This window comes from Myotis yumanensis, unplaced genomic scaffold (assembly GCF_028538775.1).
Source record: "Myotis yumanensis isolate MYYU_CA2020_CCGP unplaced genomic scaffold, mMyoYum1.0.hap1 SCAF_2, whole genome shotgun sequence".
In the NCBI taxonomy this organism is placed as follows: domain Eukaryota; kingdom Metazoa; phylum Chordata; class Mammalia; order Chiroptera; family Vespertilionidae; genus Myotis; species Myotis yumanensis.
Window position 1 is genome coordinate 19,322,059 of NW_027223753.1, and position 24,254 is coordinate 19,346,312.

At 57.4% G+C, this 24,254-nt stretch overlaps 1 protein-coding gene across 1 annotated transcript; it reads right to left on the reverse strand.

Moving 5' to 3' along the window:
* LAPTM5 (lysosomal protein transmembrane 5) lies at window positions 1–24,254 on the reverse strand. Its single transcript, XM_070404566.1, has 8 exons — window positions 24,101–24,254; window positions 9,277–9,370; window positions 8,499–8,575; window positions 7,027–7,155; window positions 6,306–6,428; window positions 4,458–4,553; window positions 2,664–2,756; window positions 1–1,429 (listed from the first exon to the last, which is right to left on the reverse strand). Exons 1-8 carry the CDS (start codon window positions 24,182–24,184, stop codon window positions 1,340–1,342), a joined length of 786 nt encoding a protein of 261 aa, XP_070260667.1. The 5' UTR covers window positions 24,185–24,254; the 3' UTR covers window positions 1–1,339.

The window sequence follows — 24,254 nt, forward strand, 5'->3', positions numbered from 1 at the left end:
CCAAGAGAAGCATGTTGCTGCTTTATTGGAACTTCTTCCCAGTCACACACAAAGCAATTTGGTGAGGTGTTGGCGCAGAGCCTCTCTCTGCATCCCCCTAACACAGCCCTCTCCTCTGCATCCCCCTAACACACCCCGAGAGCCTGCCCCTGTGGCCCTATCTCCACCTTTGGGTCAGCTCCCTGGGGAACCCCAGTCCTCAGGGAAGCAAGCAAAAGAGGGGGTGTTGGGCCAAAACCTTCCCTACGGCACCACCAACACCAGCCCCCATGGCACGGTCTGCACCCACAAGGGTTTGTCTGTTTTGACTGAACTAACCTGTGGGTTTAGTCCAACAAATGGATTTGCCTGATTTCAAGGCTGAATTTCTGCTTGACCACAAGCATCGGGCAGAACCGGGTCACTTACAAACAGATTGGCGTTGGAGGGACTGAGTTGAGGAATGGACTGGTGGCTGGTTACTAGAAGTGACCGTGGTCGAGGCGACCCATTTCACGGAGCCCACTGCTGTGTGTCTGCCCTGACCACGCGTGACCGTTCCAGCCACGTGTGACTGATCGTTGACGATGATAACTCTTAAGCAAAACAATGTGTGTTCAAAGGACTGTCCGATGACCAAAGTTACTGCTGTTTCCTGGAACTCGCTATTGAGTGATGGTTTGACAACTGTCTGAATTTTCATTTGAATTAACAATTATTCGGCCACTCGGAATTGGCCAGATTGGGCAGCCAGTTATTGGATTGGATTGAATTCTCTGACATTTTATTATTGAAGTTATTCCCTATCCTAAATTGACTGGGTTAGCTGACTCAATCATTATTTAAGCAAGCTATTTGAAGAAACTGAACATATGGATTTGGGTGGGGGGCAGGGGGGACTAATTGATGATTACTTCAGGAAATTGCTGTGTGAACTACTTACAAATCAGTGCAATGGACTGCTGTTGTTTGACCAAATTATTTTACTGAGCTGACAAGTGTGTGTGTTTTCATTTGTCAGCCACTTGGTTAAACTGGTCAAGCTGCAAGTTATTTAACCAAACTCAATGAATTTAGAATGACCACTTGTTTAAACAAACATCAAAGCTGATCAAAATAAGCCAAGTGTTGTTAGAGCGAATCTCTGAGAGACCCAAGGAGTCCTTTAGCCTAAAGGGTTGACCCAATTGTGAGCATCTCCCAGGCCCCACGGGAACAGCAGGCCAGCGAGGGGTACACAGCAGATTGTCCCGAAGTCGGCTGGGTGGCTCTCCCAGGCACAGGGGCCACCAAAGCAAAGAAGAAGCGGATTGCGAGGCAGCTCCGCCCCTCCCAGCACCAGGACTGGGGCCTGGCGCCATCACACCTCGGAGTAGGGGGGCGGCGCTGGGCCCACCTCCGGCGTCTTGGAGGGCAGAGACACGGCTTCCTCATAGGACGGCAGGACCACCTGGGAGGGACAAAGATGAGGGCTGAGGACTGGCCAGAAGGAACCACACCTCTGACAAAAGGGTGCCGTGGCTGGCGCACCTGGTGTACCTACTATGTGCCGGGCCTGGCATGCACCCCACAGGTGCCATTTCTGCTCCTGTGGTGAACAGGCTTGTCTCTGCATCAAGCCCCCTGCGTGTTGGACGACACACACATTTTCCCTGGGAAAACGTTCTCAATCCTTCTGTTTCCAGAATTGGCCCCATCCCTCAGATGGAGGGGGTGGACAAATGACCTGGACGGGGCCCCTCAAACTAGAATTTCATCCCCCGGGCTGTGTATAATCACTGGTTTGGGCATAGGCTTGTGTCCCAAGCTGGTCCCATCTAACCTGCTTCTGGGACTGCCTTTCTGCTGGGGTTGCTGAACGGATGGGATGTCAGCCTGGGGATTTTGGCAGCGATTTTGCCACCATGAGGAAAGGGCTGCCTGAAAATGGAGCCCACACTGAGGAAAGGAGATTCAAAAGATGGGAAGGATCAGATCGCATCTGCATGTCGGGACTCAGCCAGACAGACCTGGGTGAAAGGGGGCCCTGACCTCCAGGAGCGGACAGCAGGGGAAGAGACTTTCAAGTTCTGTGAACTAATACGTTTTCTTTTTTAAGTCAGATTACGTTGGCTTTCTGCCACTTATAACCAAAAAAAGTCATGACTAGCACAATGCCCATTTTACAGATGAGGAAAGTGAGCCACAAGTCATTGAAACCAGCTGCCCTTTTCCCATCACTTCTCCTACCAGTTGTTGCTAAGGGCACCTTTCCCAGCTAACCTGAACCCACTGACAGTCTAAAACTTGGTCAAATGTCCCCTCCTCCAGGAAGCTTCCCTGACACCCCAGACGAGACCAGCCGCCTCCCCTGCTCCCATGGCCCCTGTACACCACACTGAGCTGCAATCAGATTTCTGCGTCTAGATTCACTCTGGACTATACCCTCCTCTAGAACGGGGTGGCGTCTTAGTCTTCTTGGTACCCCCCGGGGTTGAATATGAGGCCAACAAAGAGTAAGAGGCAGGAAGTACTGGATGCGTGCCTGCATGAAAGAGCCCTGGATTACCAGAGATCTTCAGAGTTCTTCTGGGCCAGCCCTCATCTTACAAGTGGAGAAACTGAGGCACAGCAAGGGAGAGAGACCTCCCCAGATGACATAGCGAGTGGCAGAGCCCCACACTCCCCAGGACCCCCAGGCTCACCTTCGGCAGCATCTTGGAGCTGCTCTTCTCCTCGGCGGAGTTCATGCATTTGATGAGTTTGTAGCATCGCCACACGCACTTGAACATGTAGACCTGGAAAAGGCCCAGGTCAGGCTGTGCGGTGCTGACCCTCCTCACCGCCCCAGCAGGCCTGAGACAGGTGCCGGGCGCTTCCTGGGGAGCCCCAGCTCACCCCAGAAGGCAGCATCCTGCTGCTGCTGCTGCTGCTGCTGCTGCTCAGACCCCTCTCTGGTTGAGGGGGGCCTCACCTGCCAGTCCTAAGTACTGCAGGTGTCCTCCTTGTCACTACCCCACAGACTCAGCGCAGGAAGGGGCTTTTGGGAAGCTGCTGAGCCACCCTCAAGCCCCCTGCCAATATCCTGCAGACCCCCCTGTTCACCCCGGGGGCCTGGAAGCTCACTGCCTCCTGAGATGGCCTCGCTCGTCTGGAGACAGAGCTCACACGGGAAAGGTTTGTTTGAAACTTGCTAATGATATGTTGTTTTTCAAAGCAGATGACAAACCAGGGTAAGCATAGCATCCCATGTTTGTAAGTGCAGAAACTTATATGTGCAGGTGTGTCTCGCTCTCAGGTATGGTAAGCAGCTGCTTTCTCTCAGCAGTTGAAGGAAGACCTGGGGAGATGATTCCCAGGGTGGGGAGAGACGTCCCAGGGGCATAAGCAAGGCTCAGTAGCCAGCAGTTCCCTCTCTGCCTCCTGAGGAAGGAGAAAGGGTCCTGTCGGCTGGAAGGTCGCCTGCTTCCTGGGGTCTCATGATGGGGACTTAGAGGCACAAATCAATGAAATGAATTACAAAAGAATGAAGTATGTATGCCCTGGCCCTGCTCAGAGAGTGTGCGGGAAGCAACCAATCAATGTATCTCTCTCTCATCGATGCTTCTCTCTACCCCCCTCCCTCCCTCCCTTCCACTCTCTCTTAAAAAATATCAATGGCAAGAAAAAAAAAATGAAGTATGAAGGGCCAGGGAAAAATCACGTAGGTGGAGGAGGCCAGAGAGGCAGAGTGAGGGGGCCCAGAGAGAACCCCATCCAAGGGTTGTATGGTGGGGTTTGGGAAGTTGTTCTCTAGTTAGGTGTGATGTAAACCCCACACTGGTTCCTCCGAGCTTCCGGAAGGTTCTCAGTGCACATCACTCATGCGCTTGGACTTTGAGGAGAGGTGACAGGAGGGCAGTTCTGTCTCCAGGTGGGATTAGGTGAGACCCGAGATGCTCAGGCCTCTGACGACAGGAGGCAGCGACGTCTGCTCACACCCACCCACAGCAAAAGGCAGGGAGGGAATGCCGGGTCACACGGGGCTGGCCCCTGAGCTTGACAAGGGGCCACTCGTCTTCTTCCTGCTCATCCGCAGCTTCCCAGTTCCTTCGCTGAGTGTGTGTTACTTTCACCGTCCGATCAGAACGCTTTTTGAAAGCCCTTTGACGTTGAGTCAACGTCAGCCTCCCCGTGGCTTCAGGCCACAGTGCGGCCTCCAGAGTCCCCGTGAGGGTCCTTCGAGAATCTGGAGACTGCAATCATGTGCCCCTGGAGCCATCGCTTCTCCAAGGAAATCACCCTGGTTTCCGTGACCCTCTCAGATGGCGAGTTTTCTTGCCTCTCCATCCTCCTGTTGGCCACCATCTCTCTAGGGACTGGCACCTGAACTGGACTCTGTCCCCTGGTCTGACCACCCCAGAGAAGAATAAGACAACTTCCCTCCCCGCCTCCAAACAGTCCCTCCCCGCCCCGCCCCCTCGCCGCCCCTCCCAGAGCCACGGAGCAGGCGCGCTCACCTTCAGGATGAGGACGGTGATGAAGGCGACAGAGAAGATGATCATCATCTTGATGAACTGGTTATAAGCCATTCCCTCCTGGCTGGGGAGGTAATTCTGCAACAGATGTGGGGGCCACGTCAGTGCCTCCGGCCACACGTGGAGGAACCACAAACCTGCTCGCCACACACGCAGGAACACGTGTGGCACAGCCATTCCCCTGGCTGGTCCTGCAAGGGCCCTGGGAGGCAGGTGCTACCCACCATCAGCCCCTGTGACGGGGGAGCAAACCAAGAGAAGCAGATGCAGCCCCTGCCGGCCCAGCTGGCCCTTACCTGGCGGTGCACCCCCCACCCCTGCTGGTGGTGGGCGTGCCCTTCTCTAGAGCAGTCTTGGCTGATAGAACCACCTAATCCTGAACACTTGGGAATCGCCCCCTCCCCTAGGGGCAGCTCACAGCAGGACTGACTGGTGCCAGGCTACTCCTCACAGTGGGATAGCCTCTATGGCAAGCATGTCAAACTGGTGGCCCACAACGAGTATTTTTGTGGCCCAGCCAATATAACGGTACATAAGAACATTTTAATAAAAACTTCATAACTTCATTTTTACAATATCCTGTTATACATAATTATTAATAACGAGCTACAACGTTCGCTAATGACTAATGACTGTAATCGTGTTGCATTCATTTCTCTTACGCGCCTTACGCGCAGGCGCACCATATCTCTCCACTAATACCAGCAGCGAATATTTCAGCAGCCGATTGCCGCGTCATTAGTCTTGTACTGATTTGTTTGGTGTGTGCAACAGGAAATATTTCGCTTTCAGAGAACAAGAAAAATAGGTTAATTTGTGCAGTTATTCAGTGTCTGGTAAGTTCATGTTCAAGAAAAAATATTAATTTTTATTAAAATGTCCTATTGTTTTATGTTGACGACTACTCGTTTCTTTCAGCCCTTTGTGTTCAGCATGTCTCTATCAAATTGAACCTACATTTCTATGAAAATCGAAGCTTTTGTTTTTTTGCGGCCCACATAGACTTAAACCTTGTGTCTCTGAGCCGTGTTAGCCTTTGAGTTTGACACGCTTACTCTATGGCGTTTGCACATGTGTGCACACAGTCATTGACACTCCCCCCTTCAAAACTTGGAGCTCATTTCCCCTCCCTCGAGTGTGGGCCAGACCTAGGGCCTCCCTTCTCTCAGAAAACAGAAGGTGGCAGAGGTGAGGGTGACCTCCAAGACAGCAGTGTTCTCCTTGCTCTGCCCCGCAGACACTCACGGGGGAGAGAGAGCCAGCAGCCATGCCATGAGGATGCTCAAGCGCCTTATCCATGGTACACAGGCTGCGGGATTGAGGCAAAGGGCTGACAGACACATGAGTAAGCCATCTTGGGGGGACTCCTTCAGGCCTAGCCAAGCCCTCATCGTCTGCAGCCCCATCCCCATCCCGTTGGGACCTCATGAGAGACCCTGAATCTGAACAGCCCAGCTAAGCCCCTCTCAAAGTCCTGATCCCCAGCAGCTGAGTGAGATAACAAGCGGCTATTGTTTTACGTCGCTGTGTTTGGGGAGAATTGGTCAGGCAATAAGAAAAAGATCGTGTTATTTCTGTGGTGCAATCCACACTGCAGGGCTCCCCCTGGGGTGGGGCAGGGCTGCTCCTAAAGCCACAGGTCTGCCTGGCTGCTTCCCTGTGTCTACCCTGCCTCCCTCTCCTTTTCTAGGTTCTTCCCGAGCACTACCCCTCAATAAATCACCCGTAAAAGAACCATTCTCCCACACTCCACTTCTCAGGAGCCCAGCCCAGCCTAAGCCCTGAGGCCACACAGCCAGCGAGGGGCGTGGGCCCTGGGCCCGGACTTACCATGTGGTTCATGGACTTGAAGTTGAGATAGGTGGGCACTTCCATGTAGGAGCTGCAGAGGGTCAGGATGCTCAGGCAGAAGTCCAGCAGCTGCAGGGTCATCACTGGGACCTTGGAGGGGTTCTTAGGGGACAGAGACAAGGAGGAAGACAGGCCACAGTTAACCCCCAACCAGAGGCCCCGGGACTCTGGGGCACGCGGAGGGCCCTCGGCCTGAGAGACTGTCTCGGCTACAGAGTACAGCAGCCCCTAGCCCACTGTACCCAGACAGAAATGGATGCCCATTGCTCGGATGTGCATGCCAGGGGCGGGTGGCAGACACTGGGACCAGAGCCGGGGTCCTGCCCCCCTTTCCAGGGCCCTTCCACAGCACAGCCCCCCAGTGTTGCACGGAAAGTGTGGAAAGCCGCTTTGGGGAGCCACGTCAGTGAGTGGCACCAGCCATCAAGGGCATCAGCATGGCTTTAATTGTCTTCCTCTCTCTTTAGAGGACGCAGCCCTGCTGGCACCCTCTGTACACTTTCCTCAGTCAGTGCTGCCAGGGCTTAGTGAGCAGATGGGAATCCCAGAGCCATTGCACAGAACAAGGAACTCTGGGAAGCTCTTCTCAGGGACTTGCTGAAGGTCACCAACTAGCAAGGGCTTCAGGGGCTCCCCGTCTCTGCCTAAGCCCCTCCCGCCTCCCCAGGCTGGGCGAGCTGAGGTTGGGCTGGGTACTCACAGCCTGGCTCCGGGAAACAAACTTGAGGTAGGCAGGCAGCTCCACGTAGGAGCCCAGCAGGGTGAACAGGCACAGCAGGTAGTCCATGATTTGCAGGGACATGAAGGGCAGCAGGTACTTCTCTCGGTTCTGAAAGGCGGGCCCAGCGCGGTCAGGGCATCCCTTGCACACTTCCCCGAGCAGCCTGATGTCCCCGTGCGCCCACTCACGGCAGCTCCCTCCCATCCCAAGTTCTCCCATCCCCCATGACTCCACGTGCCTCCCCTGAGTGAGGCTCTGGGGACGGGGAGAAGGCAAGACCCTGGCCCTGAATGCAAGGAGCCTTGGTGCCCGGGAGACACAGAACAGTCCCCGTCTACAGAGGGAAGTGCCCCAGGGGCTCTAGGAGCGGGTTCGACTCAATTCCCCTTCAGGAACTCAACCAGGATGGGCCATTTCATAGATGAGAAGGGATCAGAGAGGACTTCCTGGAGGAGGGGGCACCGGGTAGATGTGGAAGGATGGGAAGGGGGAGGGTAGTGGAGGCAGAAGAGCCAGCGTGGGCGAGGCCCTGAGGGGGGAAAGGCCTTCCTGGGCAGGCGCTGCTGGGGCCGCTCAGCCACGGTGGGAGCCCGGGAAGGCGGAGGCTGAGCTCCTCTCCTTCAGCTGAAAGCAGTGACCTTTGTGGGGCCTGGACCACCTCGGAAGCCACAGGTGGGACAAGATCACAGAAAAGGTGGTTTTTGGTTTCTCGTGTGGTTGGCTACAATCGCTCAGGAGGTGGCCAAAGCAGCCCAGGCTGAGTCTCAGAGCCTCTGGGGACGACCCTTCTTGTCGCCGGGCCCTTTGCCTTTCTGCATAAGCACCCGGGCACCACCCTGCACAAGGGGGAGCCCATCCCTGGGGTGCAGGGCTGGGAGCTGGCATTAGCCAGGGGGTGATGGTGACGTTTCATGCAAGGTGGGAGCATTCCAACCTGGCACCACACCACACACCGTGGCTCCCCATTCCGGCCCTGAGGGTGCCAGGCCACTGTCTGCCCAGGAAGGCCCTGCTTCCGGTCCTGGCTTCCGCCTCCCTGGGGCCGAGGGGCAGCTGGTTCCCCTTTGCAGGAGGCTGAGCCACAGCCTTGCTGTCTCATCCACTCACTGATGGAACTGAGCTGGCCGCGTCCACACCCTCCCCTCTGCCGTGGCTCCTCTTTGCAGATTACACAGCCCTCCGCATTCTCCCCCCTCCTCATTCCTCCAAACCACTCTTCCTCTTTTCTCTGCTGAAATTCCCTGCCTCCATTTGCATTATAAAAGGATGTGGGTCACCAGTGAAGATTTCTAGGGTATAGGTGGGGTCTCCCAAAATACCCACCTCCCACGTCTCAGCAGCCAGTTCTGCCCACCCAGTGGGTGTGACTAGGAGGGGGTAGGAGGGCAGCTGGGGCTCCCCAAGTCCTGGCCGCCCCCCCCCCCATGCCCCTTCCCCAACAGGGCTCTCACCTTGACCACACCGACCAGCAGGCTCACACTGATGACAAAGAGCATGGCGATGAGCAGGAAGCTGGAGATCAGGTCAGCTGAGAGGCAAGGAGAGCAGTGAGGGACCAGAGGTGCCCGGGAACCCCGCCGGGCTCCAGGGACCACACTTTGGGAACCACTGGTGTGGGAGCATGACAGTGAACAAGGAAGCCCAGACCCCACCCTCAGTAGTTCTCAGTCTTAAGAGGCTACAAAGATGCAAACATAACATTTCGGGTGACACAGAGGGTGCTACACAGGGTCCCGGCTGAGCGGGGAGGGCAGGCGGGGTCTGCTTTACCAGGGTGAGCACTGGGAAGGCCTCGAGGGGGTGGCCTGTGAGCTGAGTGACAAGGCTTTCAGGCAGGGGCCTGAGACCAGGTGTGGTCAGGGCAGCTGGGGCTCGGGGAGCCAGGGGAGCCTGGAGGAAGCCGGGAGGGAGATTCAAGCGACCCCTGTGGCCAGCAGATCTGCCCGGGGCTGCATTCACGCTTTTCTTCTCGTGTGATGGGCAGCCGTTGGCGGCGTAAGCAGGGGAGTCCTGCTGTCACCTTCTAAGCTGGTTAGGTTTGCAAAGCGCCATCCTATCCGGGCCCACACCTGGGGACCCAGGCCAGGCGAGTGGAATAGCCCCGTTTGCAGATGAAAGATCTGAGGCTCAAAGAGGAAGTGGCAGAACCTCAAACCCCAGCCAGTCTGCCCCCCTCCAGGGCCCCATCCCCTCTCCTTCCCTGCTCCCCTGCTTGTCCCCTGGACCTACCAATCCTGAGATAGCCCGTCCGGGAGAATTTGCAAGCGGCTTTGCCGTGGGCCACCTCCACCGAGTGCTCGATGAACAGCAAGACACTCATGATCTGGGGGCAGAACAGAGCAGGAGTCAGCCGGGGTCTGCACCGCTCCCCCTCCAGCCTCTCCCTCCTCACGGGTGTGCGGTCGGGGCCTGTGAGGAGGGTCCCGGAGGAGATGGAGGGGCAGGTCAGTAGAGCATCCTGATTCAAAGCGCAGCCTGTGCGAGCTCATGACCCAGGTTCTTCCTCTTCCCAGCTGAGTGAGCTGGGCACGTTAGTGACCTCTCTGGGCCTCAGTTTCCCCCTCCATAAAGGGAGGTACTGTCGCAGCTACCTTAGGAGGCCGTTAGACCAGTGGTTCTCAACCTTCCTAATGCCGCGACCCTTTCATACAGTTCCTCATGTTGTGGTGACCCCCAACCATAAAATTACTGTCGTTACTACTTCATAACTGTAATTTTGCTACTGTTATGAATCATAATGTAAATATCTGATATGCAGGATGTATTGTCATTGTTACAAATTAAACATAATTAAAGCATAGTGAATAATCACAAAAACAATCTGTAATTATATATGTGTTTTCCGATGGTCTTAGGCAACCACTGTGAAAGGGTTGTTTGACCCTCAAAGGGGTCGAGACCCACAGGTTGGCGACCCACAGTTTGAGAACCGCTGCCTTAGACCCATGTTCTCATTAATTAAAGTGGTAACTGGGACTATGGAAGGGCAGCCTTGGAGAGAAGGTGGGGGTTGAGACTGTCTTTTCTAACAACAGGCACTGGACATCATGGGATCTTAGTCTCAGCATCTGAGCACCAGAGAGCTTCAGGTTCACAGAGTCATCAACACAGGCCTGGGAGCATCTGACCCATGAACCCCCTGCGGTGCCCCCCAAAACCCATCCCTCCTGGCCCATCTGCCAAATGAGGACAAGAACAAATCTGCCTCACAGGGTTGCAGGGTGGGGGCAAATGAGATGTAATTCACTCACAGAGCTGGTGGATCACAAGCACTTAGTCTGTTTTCTATCATTATTATGGAAATCCCCATTGGACTATAGGCTGCTGTGTCTCTCTTGTTCACTGCTCTGGCTGTTCTATTTGGTGAATAAATGAATAGATGACTGGATGGATGGATGGATGGACGGACAGACTAATGAACCCCATCCCCTCAGGGGACGCCGGCAGAGGATAATGGAGAGGGCACATCTGATGGGCGTGAGTATTGAGGTGGCCCAAGCAACTGACGAAGTCCAGCCACAAGACTGCAGTTTGAAAGGACCTTGGGGGTCGCCTTGCCCGTGCCCTCCACCTTCCAACGCAGGAATCCTGGCTGCACAGCCTCTATTCAAATGCTCCCAGCCACGGGGAAGGCGGAATGTTCTGTCTGTGTCCTTGCGGCAGGCCTCCGCCCTGCCCCCACCACTCACACAATTCTCTGGCACCATCCACCCACACTGGGAACAAGACGACCTCCTCCTGAGCAGTAGGTGTCCTACCTCTATTGATATGGCCTATGTTTAGATCGCCTTCTAGGCAGCCCTGCCCTGGCAACTCATGCTCAGCTGACAGGCAACCCGACACCACCATCTGCTTCCCCCTTGCTGACTGTGGTTATTTTAGCTCAGACGCAGGTCTCGGTGGGTCTCTCTGCCATGTTACATCCTGTTCCGTGGGGCAGAAAGGGACGGCACAGAGGAGTAAAGCAGAGCTGGACTCCAGAGTGAGACGGAGATGGGTCTGAATCCAGGTCACTGTGTGGCCTTGGGTGAGTCACTTCACCTCTCCGCTTTCTCATGGGCAAATGGCAATCCCCGGGTCCAGTGAGGAAAACAGCGCCTTGTGTTTGCAAAGAACTGAGCTTGGGGCCTGGCGATAGGGGCTCAGCAAACACACCTGCTCTGGGCTCATCTCTAAGGGATGCATGTGAGCTTACAGGGTTGGTCAGGCAGCGCCAGGAGCAGGGGCCAGGGGCTGGCCGGGAGCTCGCTCCAGCTGCCCCTCCACCTGGGTCACCAAAGAGGCTTTGTCTCCCCAGGAAGGTGAGAGCAGCCCAGAGCGGAAGGCAGACACGGTGGGGCCTGCGGCTGGCACCCATAGGAAACAGCCCCGAGAGAGAAACGCTGCTTCCTCAGCCCTCTCCTCCCAGTTTCACCTTCAATGAAAGAAAGAGAAAGGGAAGCAGACGACAGCTCGGCCTAGGACAGAGCAGGGAACAGGGCCCCGCGGGGTGCAAGCGGAGCCCCCATCCCTGGGCATGTGCAGGCAGAGCGCAGATGAGTCACAGCTGGGCTTAGAAAGGCCCCTAACTTTCCACGGAAGACACCGACCCCCATCCAGGTGCGGCACACGAGGTTTTTCGAAGTCCCGAGAACCCAGGCTTGTCTGAGATCTGGAACGAAGCTCAGAACAGACCATCTCAGCCACCAGGTGCTGGCAAGAGCCTTTGTCCGCTTATTTTATGAGCTCCCTCTGCTTGTTTTATGAACTCAGAGAGGCTAGGTGGCCTGCCCAAGGACACACAGCAAGTTGGGGACAGAAGGAACTGAAGTCCAAGTCTCCCAGTGCTGTCCTGGTGCCTCCCCACCAGGCCTGCAATCCTGCCATTAGCACCCCAATCACCCCTCCCGGAGGAAGGGGAGGGACGTTTGTACAAGCTGACTCTGCTGTGGGCCAGGTGGGCCACTCACACCATCCCAGTGATCCTCCCACAGCCCAGTGAAGGGACTATGCTTAATCCTCCCACCCCCATTTCAGAGATGAGGACGGTGAGGCTCAGAGAGGTCCCAGGATTCCCAGCTTGTCATCTGGAGGGCCAGGATTCACACCGAGGCTGAGGGTTTGATTCTCACCCCCTCTCCACGGTCCTCCCAGCATCCCCTAGCCTCTGGCTCTGTGAGGCCTGCTCCCCGTCCCCTCACCCATGTCAGCGCCTCAGTGGAGTCAGAGAGGGATGCCCGTCTCCTCTTCCTTCTGGAGCCCCCTCCCCCTCCCGCAGCTCGTGTAAGACGCAGCAGCGAGCACCAGGGCAGGGCACCCTGCGAGATGGTGCGCCCCCCATCTTCACCCATTTCACCTTCTCAGCATTCCGGTACTGGGAGTATGGGGAGGGGGGGGCGGATTCTGTCCCCTTTCACCAGATGAAAACCCTGAGGCTCCAAAAGGCAAGAACCAGCCCCAGGTCACAGAGCCAGGCAACCTCAGGGCCTGACTCAGACCCTCCGCGGACCCCTAACCTTCAATAACGGCACCCGTCCCCAACCCGGGAGAAAGAGGGGAGACCCCGCAACCTAGACGGGATAGAGAGAACTTGACATTTATTGAGCAACTACTGGTGTGCTCAGATCAGTGCTCACAGGTTTGCACCACAAACTGCCAGACGCTGCAAGAAGGGCAACATTTTCCCAGCGTTGCAGATGAGGAAGTGGAGGCTCCGCCAAGAGAAGTCACATGCTCTGGGTCGTGCGGCCCAGCTGGGATTTGAACCCTGGTACCTGTGCCCCCAGGGCCCAGGGCTCCCTCAGGGCCAAGTGGCTGCTCCGGGGCCCAGCCCCAGGTGCCACCAACCCTCTGCCCATCCTCGCCCAGCCCCGGAGACTGAGAGCTCAGGACACAGCAGCTAGAGCACGACAGGGGGGCCTCCCCCACGGCCTCGCTGCTGTCCTGCCCTCGCCAGGTCCTGGCTCCTCCCTGGCCTCGGTGTTCCCCTCCAGTCAACGAGCAGAGTCACCCCGTTTGCACCCAGGGCTACTGGGGCGATTGAACACAAGAGAGTCAGGGCCGTGGAACTTCTGCAAATTGTGGTGCATCACACCCAGACTCCAGCCCGGAGCTGCTCCCTGCTCATCTGACCGCCCTCACTGCTCCACCCAAGCCTGAAACCAAGTCATTTGCAGTTTCGGAAAAGTACCTGGCTTACCTACAGCATTTGCTGGGAGCGGCCTGGAAAACCCAGGAGCCCAGATTTCCCAGGCCCTCCGCTCCGCTCACCTCCCTCCATGCCTGCTACCCTCACCTGGTTTCCACCTGGACACAGCACTGCCCTCTCCCTGAGCTCTGAGGGCCTGGCTGGGCCGTGACACGCACCCTCCTGGAACAGGGCTTCTCCTACAAAGCCCAGGCAGGCAGCATTCACTCACCCACCGTTCCTCCATTATAGTATCTCCCCTCTCACTATTCCTCAGTTCTACATGGGGAAATCATGTGGTTAAGAACTGGGTGCTGGAATCAGATGGTCCTGGGCCTAAGCTGAGTTCTAGGCCCTTAAGTGAGCCACTAACCTCTCTGAGCCTCAGTCTCCTCATCTGGGAAATGGGTGTAATAACCGGACCTGCCCTGGTAAGGTTACTATCAGGTCGAATGGCAGCTGGCACAGAGTCAGCACTCCCTAAGCTAGCACCGCGGGTCAGTGTTCACTAACTCATGTGGGTTTTCATTCTTCCCCTTCCAGTAAATCCTCTCTGAGCACAGACCACGCCCAGGCCCTGGGTAAGCCACAACCCTGGTTGGCAGGTGTCACAATCCCTGGAGGAACCTGATAAGTGACCAGTGTGTTCAGAGCCATGACAAGGAACACACAGGGGGGGTGGGGTCCCCGATGAAGGAGTGATCGCCGATATCTGGGAGGGTTTCACCAACGGGAAAAGCTTGAGCACGCTCCTGAAGGATAAAGAGCCGTTTTCCCACAGGGAAAGAGAACCACACTCCAGGAAGAGGGACTAGCATGTGCAAAGGCCTGGGGCCTGGCAGTGCAGGTCCGGGGGACTGGGCCGGAATGCCTCTTCCCTGAGACGGTACCGGTGGGGAGATGGGGTGCAGAGAGAAGTAGCCAGCAGCCCATGGTCACACAGAAGTCTGCGGCAGGGCCAGGACCAGCCTCCCTCCTCCTGGGGCCACGTCAGGGCTCAGGCTGCGTGACTGAGTCAGTCCTGGCCGTGGCCAGCCGCTCTCACTGCCACCCCCGCTCTCCATTCCCCTTTTTACCTCTTCTCTCTGCTTCTCCCTGGTTTCTGTTCCCACTCCCACCCCCACCCTGCTCCTTCTTTCTCAATCATAAGCACAACTTCCCCAAGCGGACAGCGGGCAAGTGGCCAGCACGCCAGGACACGCTTGTCTGTCTTCCTGGTGGCTGAGAAGCAACCAAGGGCTTCAGCTGAAACACAGGGGATCGAAGGAGGAGAGGGAAATCGGGCTGCGGGGGGACGGGGCACTCCGGAACATGGCCACGGCCGTGAGGACGCGAGGCCACAGCTGAATGTAGTGGAAGGAGTGTAGTCGGGTGGGGCCGGCAGTGGTGACCGTGCTGGGAGGTGGGGACGGGCTTGCGTGTCGCTGGGTTTGGTATGGTGGTAACAGCGACGATCATGTGAGCGGTGATTATAGAGGTGACAGTGGATGTGGCCACGGTGGTGGTGATAAGGTGACGCCGGTGGGTGGCGATTAACTGCAATGATCACACACACACACACACACACACACACACACACACGGCCTTGCCATGTGACATGGGGGTGGTGATGAAGATGATGGGGACATTGAACCCCTTCATTTGGGGTTCAAATGCCACTTCCTTCTCTAGAAGGTGGGCCCACTCTCTTGGACCTTCTGGGGGCGCAGAAGCCAGCCTTTCAGAAGCAGACAGAGACACCCCCTCTGAGATTTCAGGGGCTAAACTTGACAGAGACAGCCCTCAGTGGGCCCCTGCCGTGTGCCAGGGGTGCGAGGGCACAAACCCGTCCGTGAACTTCTCTGCCTCCTCCTAACAGGTCTGTGAGGTCGATGGTCCCCCCACTTTCCCACGAAGAGAACAGAGCAAAGTCAGGCCAGGCTTGTCCTCCACGCGTCCCCCACAGATAACACAGCCTGCAAACCGGGCCCCCAGGGCACACCCTTTCCTGTCCTCAGCCTGACCCTCCCTGGGAGCCCTGGGGGCTGAAGGGCTCCTGCACGATGGGGCCTCATCATTACTGTTATCAACCTCAGCCTGAAGCTCAGTCTTCTCAACCTCCCAGGCTCACCCTGTGTTCCTGTGCACCCACCCCACCCCCCAAGTTTTCTGGAAGGAGGAGAAGAGAACCAGATGCGTCAGCGGCAGGAGGAAGCTCCCCGCCCCCACCCCATACTTCCTGTCGCAGCTAATCAGGGGGCACGGGGTGGGGGCCATTCCCCTGCAGCATTATCTCCGCAACCACATCCCCAGCAGCCCAGATACCATCGCGACGCCCCCTCCCAGAGCGGCCACCCCACCTGCCCAGAGCCCGCTCCTCTCCGGGCTGCCGCCTACTGTCCTCCCATCTCTGTCCCCTCCACCTGCCGCTTTACTTCCCTGGGCCCCAGTCCCCGCGTCTGCAGAGCAGAGCGAAGCCTCCACCTGCGAGTGGAACGGTTGTGAGAGTGGGTGAGGTGACATGGGTCTGTTCCCCAAGTTAAAGATTCAGAGGACGGCCAAAACCGGTTTGGCTCAGTGGATAGAGCGTCGGCCTGCGGACTGAAGGGTCCCAGGTTCGATTCCGGTCAAGGGCATGTACCTTGGTTGCGGGCACATCCCCAGTGGGAGATGTGCAGGAGGCAGCTGATCGATGTTTCTCTCTCATCGATGTTTCTAACTCTCTATCTCTCTCCCTTCCTCTCTGTAAAAAATCAATAAAATATATTTTTAAAAAAAAAGATTCAGAGGACGGATGACCCGCAAAAGCACTTGTGTGTAGACATTCAGCCCCAGGTCCCCGCGGCAGTGGCCGCTCTATTGGTAATGCCCCAAGCTGGCAACAACGCAACATTCCCCACCCCCATCAGGACAGGCAAATGCACTGTTCTGTGTCCATGAAGCAAAGTACTTGACGGGCGAGGGCAGGGGGTGAGCCGCTGCACACAGCAACGCGGGGGAAGCTCGCAGACACACAGCTGAGAAACAGAGCTGCACGATTGCGCATGTGTGTGATCTCATCTCTGTGCAGCCCAGGAGGACTCGCATGTTGGGGGAAGTCAATGGGGCAGGGTAGTGGGGGGCGGTGGAATTAGGGGTCTCTGGGTGCTGGCCCTATCTTATTTCTTTATCTGGGTAGAGGTTGCACGGGTGTGCTCACTCTGTTGAAGTTCATCCAGATGTGCACTGATGATATGTCAATTACACATCAATAAAAGGTCTACAAGAGTAAAATAAAATGGAGAGTGACTGATCCCTCCTCTGGGGCTGAGCCTCCAGCCGTGAGCTGACCTGGAACGGAGTGGATGCTGGGAGCTCGGATCCCAGAGACAGCGGGGGCTTCAGCTTCTGAGAGGCGGTAAGTCTTAACGATTTCTCCCAAAGAGCACGGGAAGGTGCTCAGGCAGAGGGGATGGCAGGAGAAAAAGCAGACGTGGGTGAGATGCATTCAGGAAACTGCAAGAAGTTTCCCTTGGGAGACTGTGACTTGGGGTGATCCATGTGCCAGGCACACAGTAGGCCAGGAAATGGTAGCTGCTGTGTGGCTGGGCTGGGGGAAGGATGTGGGAGATGCCGGCGGGGGCACAGGGTTTTCCGAAGGCGTGACTCTGGGGCTGGCAGGGACAGGAGGGAAGCACTCAGGCAGCAGGCTGGCTCAGGCAAAGGCCCAAGGACCACAGAGCTCGCTGTGTAGACGACGCTCACCGCTGTGCACCACCTGCAGCCGGGAACAGGGGACAGGAGCACCCGGACAGGGAGCGGCTAGCCCTGGCCCAGGGCCTCCTGGGAAAGCCTGTGCAGGGCCTGCGGCAGCCCAGTGAGGCATGCCCCTGCCCTCTGGCCTCTGCCCTTCCGGACCTGCCCCGATGAAAGAAGGCAAAATGGCAAGGAATGGGCGCAGAGGATCAAGTTCCCGGCCCAGTAACTTCCAGGGGCCTCCACATGCTCGGCGGAGAGTAGGTCATCAAATCTCCTTCTATGGCCGCCACTCAGGGGCCTGACCCGAGCCCCGTCCTCCTCCTCTTCTCAGTTTCTAGGGAAGTGGCCCGCACCCCACAATCTATCTAATGGTGAACCATGACTTCCCTGTTCCCAGTCAGAGCAAACCGCCCCCCCCCCCCCCGCCCCCATGACGATAAGCATTGCTCTTCCAGCTGAGCATTTAGGGGAGGACAGGCCCTCCTCTGAACGCCGACACCCACGCTCCGCCCTCGCCTCGTCCTGTGAGGCAGGTTCTGCTCTCAGGACTATTTGCCCCCACTTTGCAGGGGAAACGGAGACGTGTCTTCCCATGAGGGCTCCATGTTAGTAAGAGCAAGGTTCCCTGAACCAGAGGTGCAGACTCCCAGCTGTAAACCAACGAGCCGCGGGGACGTGGTGTGGGGCACAGGGAATGCAGTCGCACCATCGTCATCACTCCGCTTGGTGACAGGCCGCCGGTTGCTACACACATCGCGGTGACGGCGTCATGGGCACAGCCGAGCAGAATCACTCACTGAATGCCCGAAGCCAATGTCAGACGCATGTCAGCTGCACCTCAATAAAGATTGTTTCAAAGAACACAGCGATTGGAATAAGGCTCCCGGACATTAGAGCTGATGCTCCCCCCACCCTGACCCCTCCCCCACCACAGTCTGCCTCTCTGAGCCTCAGTTTCCGCCTCTGTCAAGTGGGGGCTCTGGTGGCAGCTGCCATTCCGGGGCGCTCACTAGGTGCCAGGTGTGTCGGCCACCTGCTTTCTTTGGGGTCTCCGAACGGCTCTGCAGGTCATGGTCACTGACCCCCATGCGACAGGGGAGGAAACTGAGGCTGGAAGGGACACACTGGCCCTGGCGCGGGCTGAGGACTGGAGGGACGGGGAGCCAGCAGGCTCACTCTGCACAGCTCCTTGTTCAGCTGCACGCCTCACTGGGCGTTCTGTGCCCTCCTTCCCCCTCCGTCAAGGCAGGGTCCCCTGGGAGACCAACACAGGCCTCATCGTGACCTCAGAGCCAAGTCCTAGTTCCAGACCACTGCCCCGGCTGCAAACGACAGCCTCACTTCCTGGGAGCTCGGGGACAGGGTGGTGACTGAGAAACCTCGGCCCCCCAGCCCTGCCCTCCAGCCGCAGGCCAGTCTGAGCAGGCCCCAGCCCCTGCATCAGGAGGACCCTCTCCCAGGCTGGTGCCTCCCTCCAACCAAGGCGACCCCCGGCGACTGGGACCACCACCCGCCTGCCATCCCCAGAACCTCTTCCTGCCCTTCCTTTGGGCCTGAGAACCAGGACGCTGGGGAGAGGATGAGGCCCAGGCTGGGGTCTGGGCAGCCTGGCTCACCTCACACAGGTGACTGACATCGTCACTCAGCCCAGCAGACCTGGTGCAGCACGAAGAGCCCCCTTTGCCCACAGTGGGCCCTGCGTGCCTCTCCCATGGCCTAGCGGGTCCAGCCACCTAGTGGGCCTCCAACGTTTTATAAGCTGGACGGTGCGGTGCACACCCCTGAGATGAGGAGCCCAACTCGTTCCCTCAGCCATGGTGCCGGGGAGAGGCAGAGACCCCATCCTACACACACACCGCCCCCGCCTCCCCACCCCTGCAGGAAGGGCCCGGAGAGCCAGGCCTCTCGCCCCACACGGGGACATCAGGTGTGGAGGCTTCTCTGCCCCACACGGGGGCATCGGGCGTGAAGGCAAAGAATCTAACAGATCCTCATCTGGGGCTTTCACCATCTGACCGTTGGGGCCTATTTTAAGGCCCTAAACAGCTGAGATTTGAAAAGGAGCGCGGCCTCTGTGGTCTGCTCTGACGAACAACCCTGGGCACTTGCCTGCCAGCTCCCGCCGCCCACTCCAGTGGGGCCACATCAGCTCAATACCTTGAAACGGTTACCCTGGAGACAGGGACTACTAGCCCCATTTAACGGATGAGGAAACTGAGGCCCAGCCAGCAAAGACGCCTGCCTGCTCAAGCTCACATTGAGAGTAAGTGATGGAGACAAGTCTGTGATCTCTTCTATCTCAAAATGGAACACAGAGAGGAGCCCCTGGAATTCAAAGAAGAAAAGAATCGGGGGGTGGGGGGCGAGGGGGGGAGAGGCTTCCTGGAGGAAGAAGCTTCATGTGAGCTGGACCATAAAGAAGAAATGAAGGGCATCCAAATACTTGGCCACCCCTGGCCCGTGAGCCAGGTAAAGAGTTCATTTGTTCACTGTCTGGCTTATCCCACACACCTGTGTGCCAGTCGTGGCAGCCTGGAGCAAGGCCCTGCTCACACACACACATCTCCCCGGGGACCTGGTACAAGAACAGAGAACCTCTGTTTTCTCATCTGTAAAATGGGAGCATTGGGCCAAGCAGAGGTCCACCATTTTAGCTATGAAGCCTGAAAGGAGCGAGGGCCTTGGTCCAGTCCCACCGCTTCCCACCACCACCCCTCACAGCCACCCCTTCCTCCAGCCCAGCTTGATAAGGTCCCGGCAACACATGGTCTCCCACCTCCAAGCCTTTGCTCAGGCTGTTCCCTCGCCTGGCACGCCCTTTCTCCCGCAACTTCCCCAAGCGAAGTCCTGCCGGATTTAGCACTCAGGCCTCCTCCAAGAAGCCTTTCCTGAAGCCCAACCTCCACCAGGGGCTGGGCTAAGACCCCTGGTCTGTACCCCATAACCAGCGCTGTCATCCATCAAAGTCACAGTCACAGTTTTTCCGGGACAGACTAGAAGCCCTGAGGGCAGAGGCCAGGAATGAGTCGGGCCTGGGCCCTGGCCTGGGGCCGAGCGTGGAAAATGAAGACAAGCACCTGTACTCACTGGAGACTTGACCTAACAGAGGCCGCCTTGCTTTAGTTTTTTTTTCCAATTTAAAAAGTCATACACTCGAGCAACCAAATAAACAAGGTAGCATTGGATTATAACCCAAAGTATAAAATAAATATCCAGGAGGCCCTGCTGATAAAAACATAAATCAGCCCTTTATTTATATAATAAACGAGGAGAGCTAACAACTGTCCCAGGAGGAATTTAAAATAATTTATGTAGCGACTCTGCCCTCAGGGAGGGGAGCACACCTCTCCCCTCCATAAGTGTGGGCTTCGCACAGTGACTTCCTTCCCACGAGAGCGGGGCGGCGGTGGGGGAGGGGGCGGTCCAGTAACCTCACCGTGGAAAAGGCTGTTGACGGCACGCAGCCAGGTGATCAAGGTCAGCAGTGATGTGATGCGATGATGTGCTGAGAACGGCACTTTACGTCTGCGGCCTTCCTCCCAAAAACACGTCCCTCAAGTCCAGCCTCACGAAAACTGTCAGGCGAGTCCCTCTGAGGGATATTCGATACAGTGCCTGGCCAGGCCCCCTCACCACTGTCAAGGTCATCACAAGTGAGGAAAACCTGAGACACCGTCTCAGCCAAGAGGAACCTAAGGACTAAATGGAACAAGGGAGCCTGGAGGAGCCCCCGAAATAGAACGGGGGCATCGGGGGACAGCGGAGGGAATCTGAATAAAGGACGGACTTCAGTTAATGACAGGGGACGATACCAACTCATCACCTGTGACCAATGTGCTCTTCATGGAAGACGTTGGCAACGAGGGAAACCTGGTGTGGGGTATCCACAAACTCTATCCTCTGTTCAAAACTGCTCTCTAAATCCAACCCATTCCAACATAAAAAGGTTCTTTTTAAAAGCGGTCATGCCCGTGGTGCCAGATGGAGAATAGAGAAAAGCAGAGAACAATCAGAGCTCACAGTCCTGTCACCCAGAGATGACCAGGGCCAGCGCGTCCTCCCCTCCTCGCCCTGTCCTGTTGCTACAGCGTTGAAATCACAGCAGGTGTGAGCTCTCCCCCAGCCAATGCACTTCTAATGGAACTCAAGGTCAGGGAGGGCCACACATCTGGGCAGAAGGATCTTCCAGGGCTCCCCACCTCCTACCATTGACTTAGGGCGTACATGGGGCTGCCAGACAAGCCAGGACCAACGTGGCCACTTTTAAAAAGTCCTCTGACTCCCCTACCTGCGCAAGTTTCAGTTAGAGATCATCTGTGACCCAGCGAATCTTCTACCCAAACCCAGCACAATCCTGAGGAAGGCCCTCCAGCCATCGGACGCCGGAGGGTCCTCCAGTAATAACGCTCCCTGCGACTCCATAGGGGGTAACGCCGACCCAAGGCACCAAGGGCCCGATTTAACCCTCCCCAGAGGGCCCCGTTCTACGAATAGCTCTCAATATGCAGGGTTGTCACCCTTGACTGGCTCCAGATGAAGATGAACTTGGTGGTTGACACATCTGGGTGGTGGCTTCTCTTTTTCCATCCAGATGTTCAAGGCCCTGACAGCACATCTGTCACTGACTGCTGGGTCCAGGAGAAGCCCCCGTCCCTGTCACAGAGGGGGCAGGAGGATGACACCCCCTCCCACTGGAATCAACTAAGGACCGCAGCCCAGAGATGGCTGCTCGAGCCTGACATACGGTTTCCAGGCTTCTACTCATACCTCCTACTCTAGAACACCCCATGGCTCCCCGTGTCTCACACTATAAAGAGTTTCTCAACTGAGAGGACATTGGCAATGTCGGGAAATATTTTTGGTTAACAACTGGAGGGTGCTATTGGCATCCTGTGGGCAGTGGCCATGGATACGGCTAAACATCTGACAACAGACAGTTCAGTCCCCACAACCAAGAGTTCTCCAGCCCAAAATATCAACAGTGAAAGTCCAGACTCTTTCGCTGTCACTCCCAGCCCCTCCTACCTCCTGCTCCCCGCCCTGAAGCTCCCAGGTTGGTCTGTGTAGTGTCACCTGCACAAGCCCCTGTCCTTCAGCCTCCACAGCTCTGCACACCCCTTCTCCCCCACCCCTACCCCCCACAGCTGAACTCTATGCCTCTGCCAATGACACCACCTCCCAGAGGTCTTCCCTGATCGTTTGCCTGCAGATCGTCCTGCTCCGTGGGCAGGCACTGATATTACTTAATGTCACGTGTGTCAGGTCACTGACGTCATGTACAGGTGAGGGCCTCAGAAGAAACCCTGAGATCACAGTGTCCAGAGTTTGTTCCTGCCCAGGCGGCCTGCAGGTGGGTTCGGCTTGGCCTGCACGGGGATTATGTTTTTTTCACCTCGAAGCAGTCACCAACATGGAACGATCAGAAGATAAGACATCAAAGCTGTGCTCCCTGCTTCTCTAAACATCAGGAGAGCCCCCGCCAGGGCCACATTCCTTCATGGCAACAATCGGCGGAAACAGAGAGCAGCTGCCAGAGTGGGCCTGGAGCAGGGCCCCAGCCACCCCCACACTCACTCCCGGAGGCGCTGGCGTTTTGAGACCTCGGAGCCAGTCCGCACCCCCTGCACACCCTTCATTGTACACAGGGAAGCTGAGCCTGGAGAGAAGCTTGTCCAGGGTCACACAGCCGGTCCGTGGCAGAGCTGGGATGAGGGTCAGGGGCCGCCTCCCACGGGGCCTCCTCCGCGGAACCACAGGGATCTGCCGAGGATGCTGCCCAGCCTCAGAGCTGAAGGGGCCATAGGACTCGGTGTGGGCACTTCGCTCAGAATCACTCTTGCGTTGGCAGAAGCCAGGCAGGGCGACCTCAGAGCGCCTCCCCAAGCCAGCGTCTGGGGGCTGCGGCTTGACTGCAGGTTCGGGGGCAGCACACTCCCCGTCTGACACCCTGCTCACAAGGTGGCACTGGCCTGGAGATAACACTCTGCCCCTCCCAAGCGGCCTGGCCTCCCAGAGGTGGCCGTGATGGCCACTCATTGGAGGAGGAACCTGAAGTTCCATGAGGTTAAGCAGGCAGCCCAAGGCTGCACAGCTAGCAAGTCGGGGCCCAGGACTTGCACCCAGGACCGTGGATCCATCCAGAGGCCGTGTTCCCCGAAAAGCATCATCACCCCTCCCAGGCTGGGCGCCTCGGCCTCGACAGGAAGCAGGAGTGGGAGGCGGGGGGCAGCCAGGCCTGAGGGCAGAGCAGCCCACCTCCTCCTGCGGGTGCGGGTGCGGCTGGTTTTGAGGAAGCCCTTCCAAGGCTCCTGAGAGACTGTTCCCCACAGGCCATGAGTCACCCTGGGAGGAAGGCGCCTGGGCCTGGGGGGCTGGGCATGGCTTGGAGCTGTGGGGAGGGGGAGAGGGAGGGGTCTGGATAGGACAGAACGGAGCCCCAGACCTCAGCCACTAAGATGGGGGGGCCTCTGGCCCCGGGGGCTGTGACTCCCCCAGAGTCACACCGGGCAGGTGCACACCAGCCTCCAAAGTGGAACCGCAGGGCCTGCTCCCCCCTCGGGATGCCCCCCAAGAGACTGCGCCCGGCAAGCCCCCTGTTCATTAGCCCAGGCCTCAAGTTTCCTGAGGAGAAGGCAGTGGCTGGCCGAGCTGTAAACTAAGAGGACTCCTTCCTTCCTCCCATGAGGAGCACAAAGAGAGATTCCCGCTGGTTAGCCGGGCCAGTGGCGGGGAAGAGCGGGCCATGCCTGTGCCTGGCCCCACGTCCTGGCAGCAGGCCCAGCCCCCGCTTCTCCCACGAGTCCTGGCTCCCAAAGCACTTTCCCTTCTGGGGTTCCGTTCGCACCCGGTCGACCTGGTGGCTGCTTTCCTGTCCCATTTTACAGAGGGAGGGACTGAGCTTCAGAGAGAATGTGAGTTACGTTATCTTGCGGACAAGGACCCCTCCTTCCACCATTGTTCTGCTCAGGCGGCTGCGACAGGGTCCCCTTCCCCCCATTGGACAGGAAGGGAGGCTGACACCCAAGCAGGAGCCCACAGAAAGGTGGTGAGCAGTGGCCGTCCAGTGGCTGTCCAGCTGGAGGGCTCAGGAGACCAGGCCCCCACACACACACACCTCTCTCTCACACACACACACACTCCCTCGGCCTCCCTGGGCCTGCCCACACTCACCACGTGGTAAATGGCCAGGGCGGTGGTGGCGATGCGGACGTTGAAGCAGCAGCAAGTCTGGCGGACGGCCGTGCTGGGGGCCATGGTGCCGCTGTCCCCTCCTCAGAGGCACTGAGGGGGAAGAAGCCCAGCTCCCGGAGCAGGACAGAAAAGG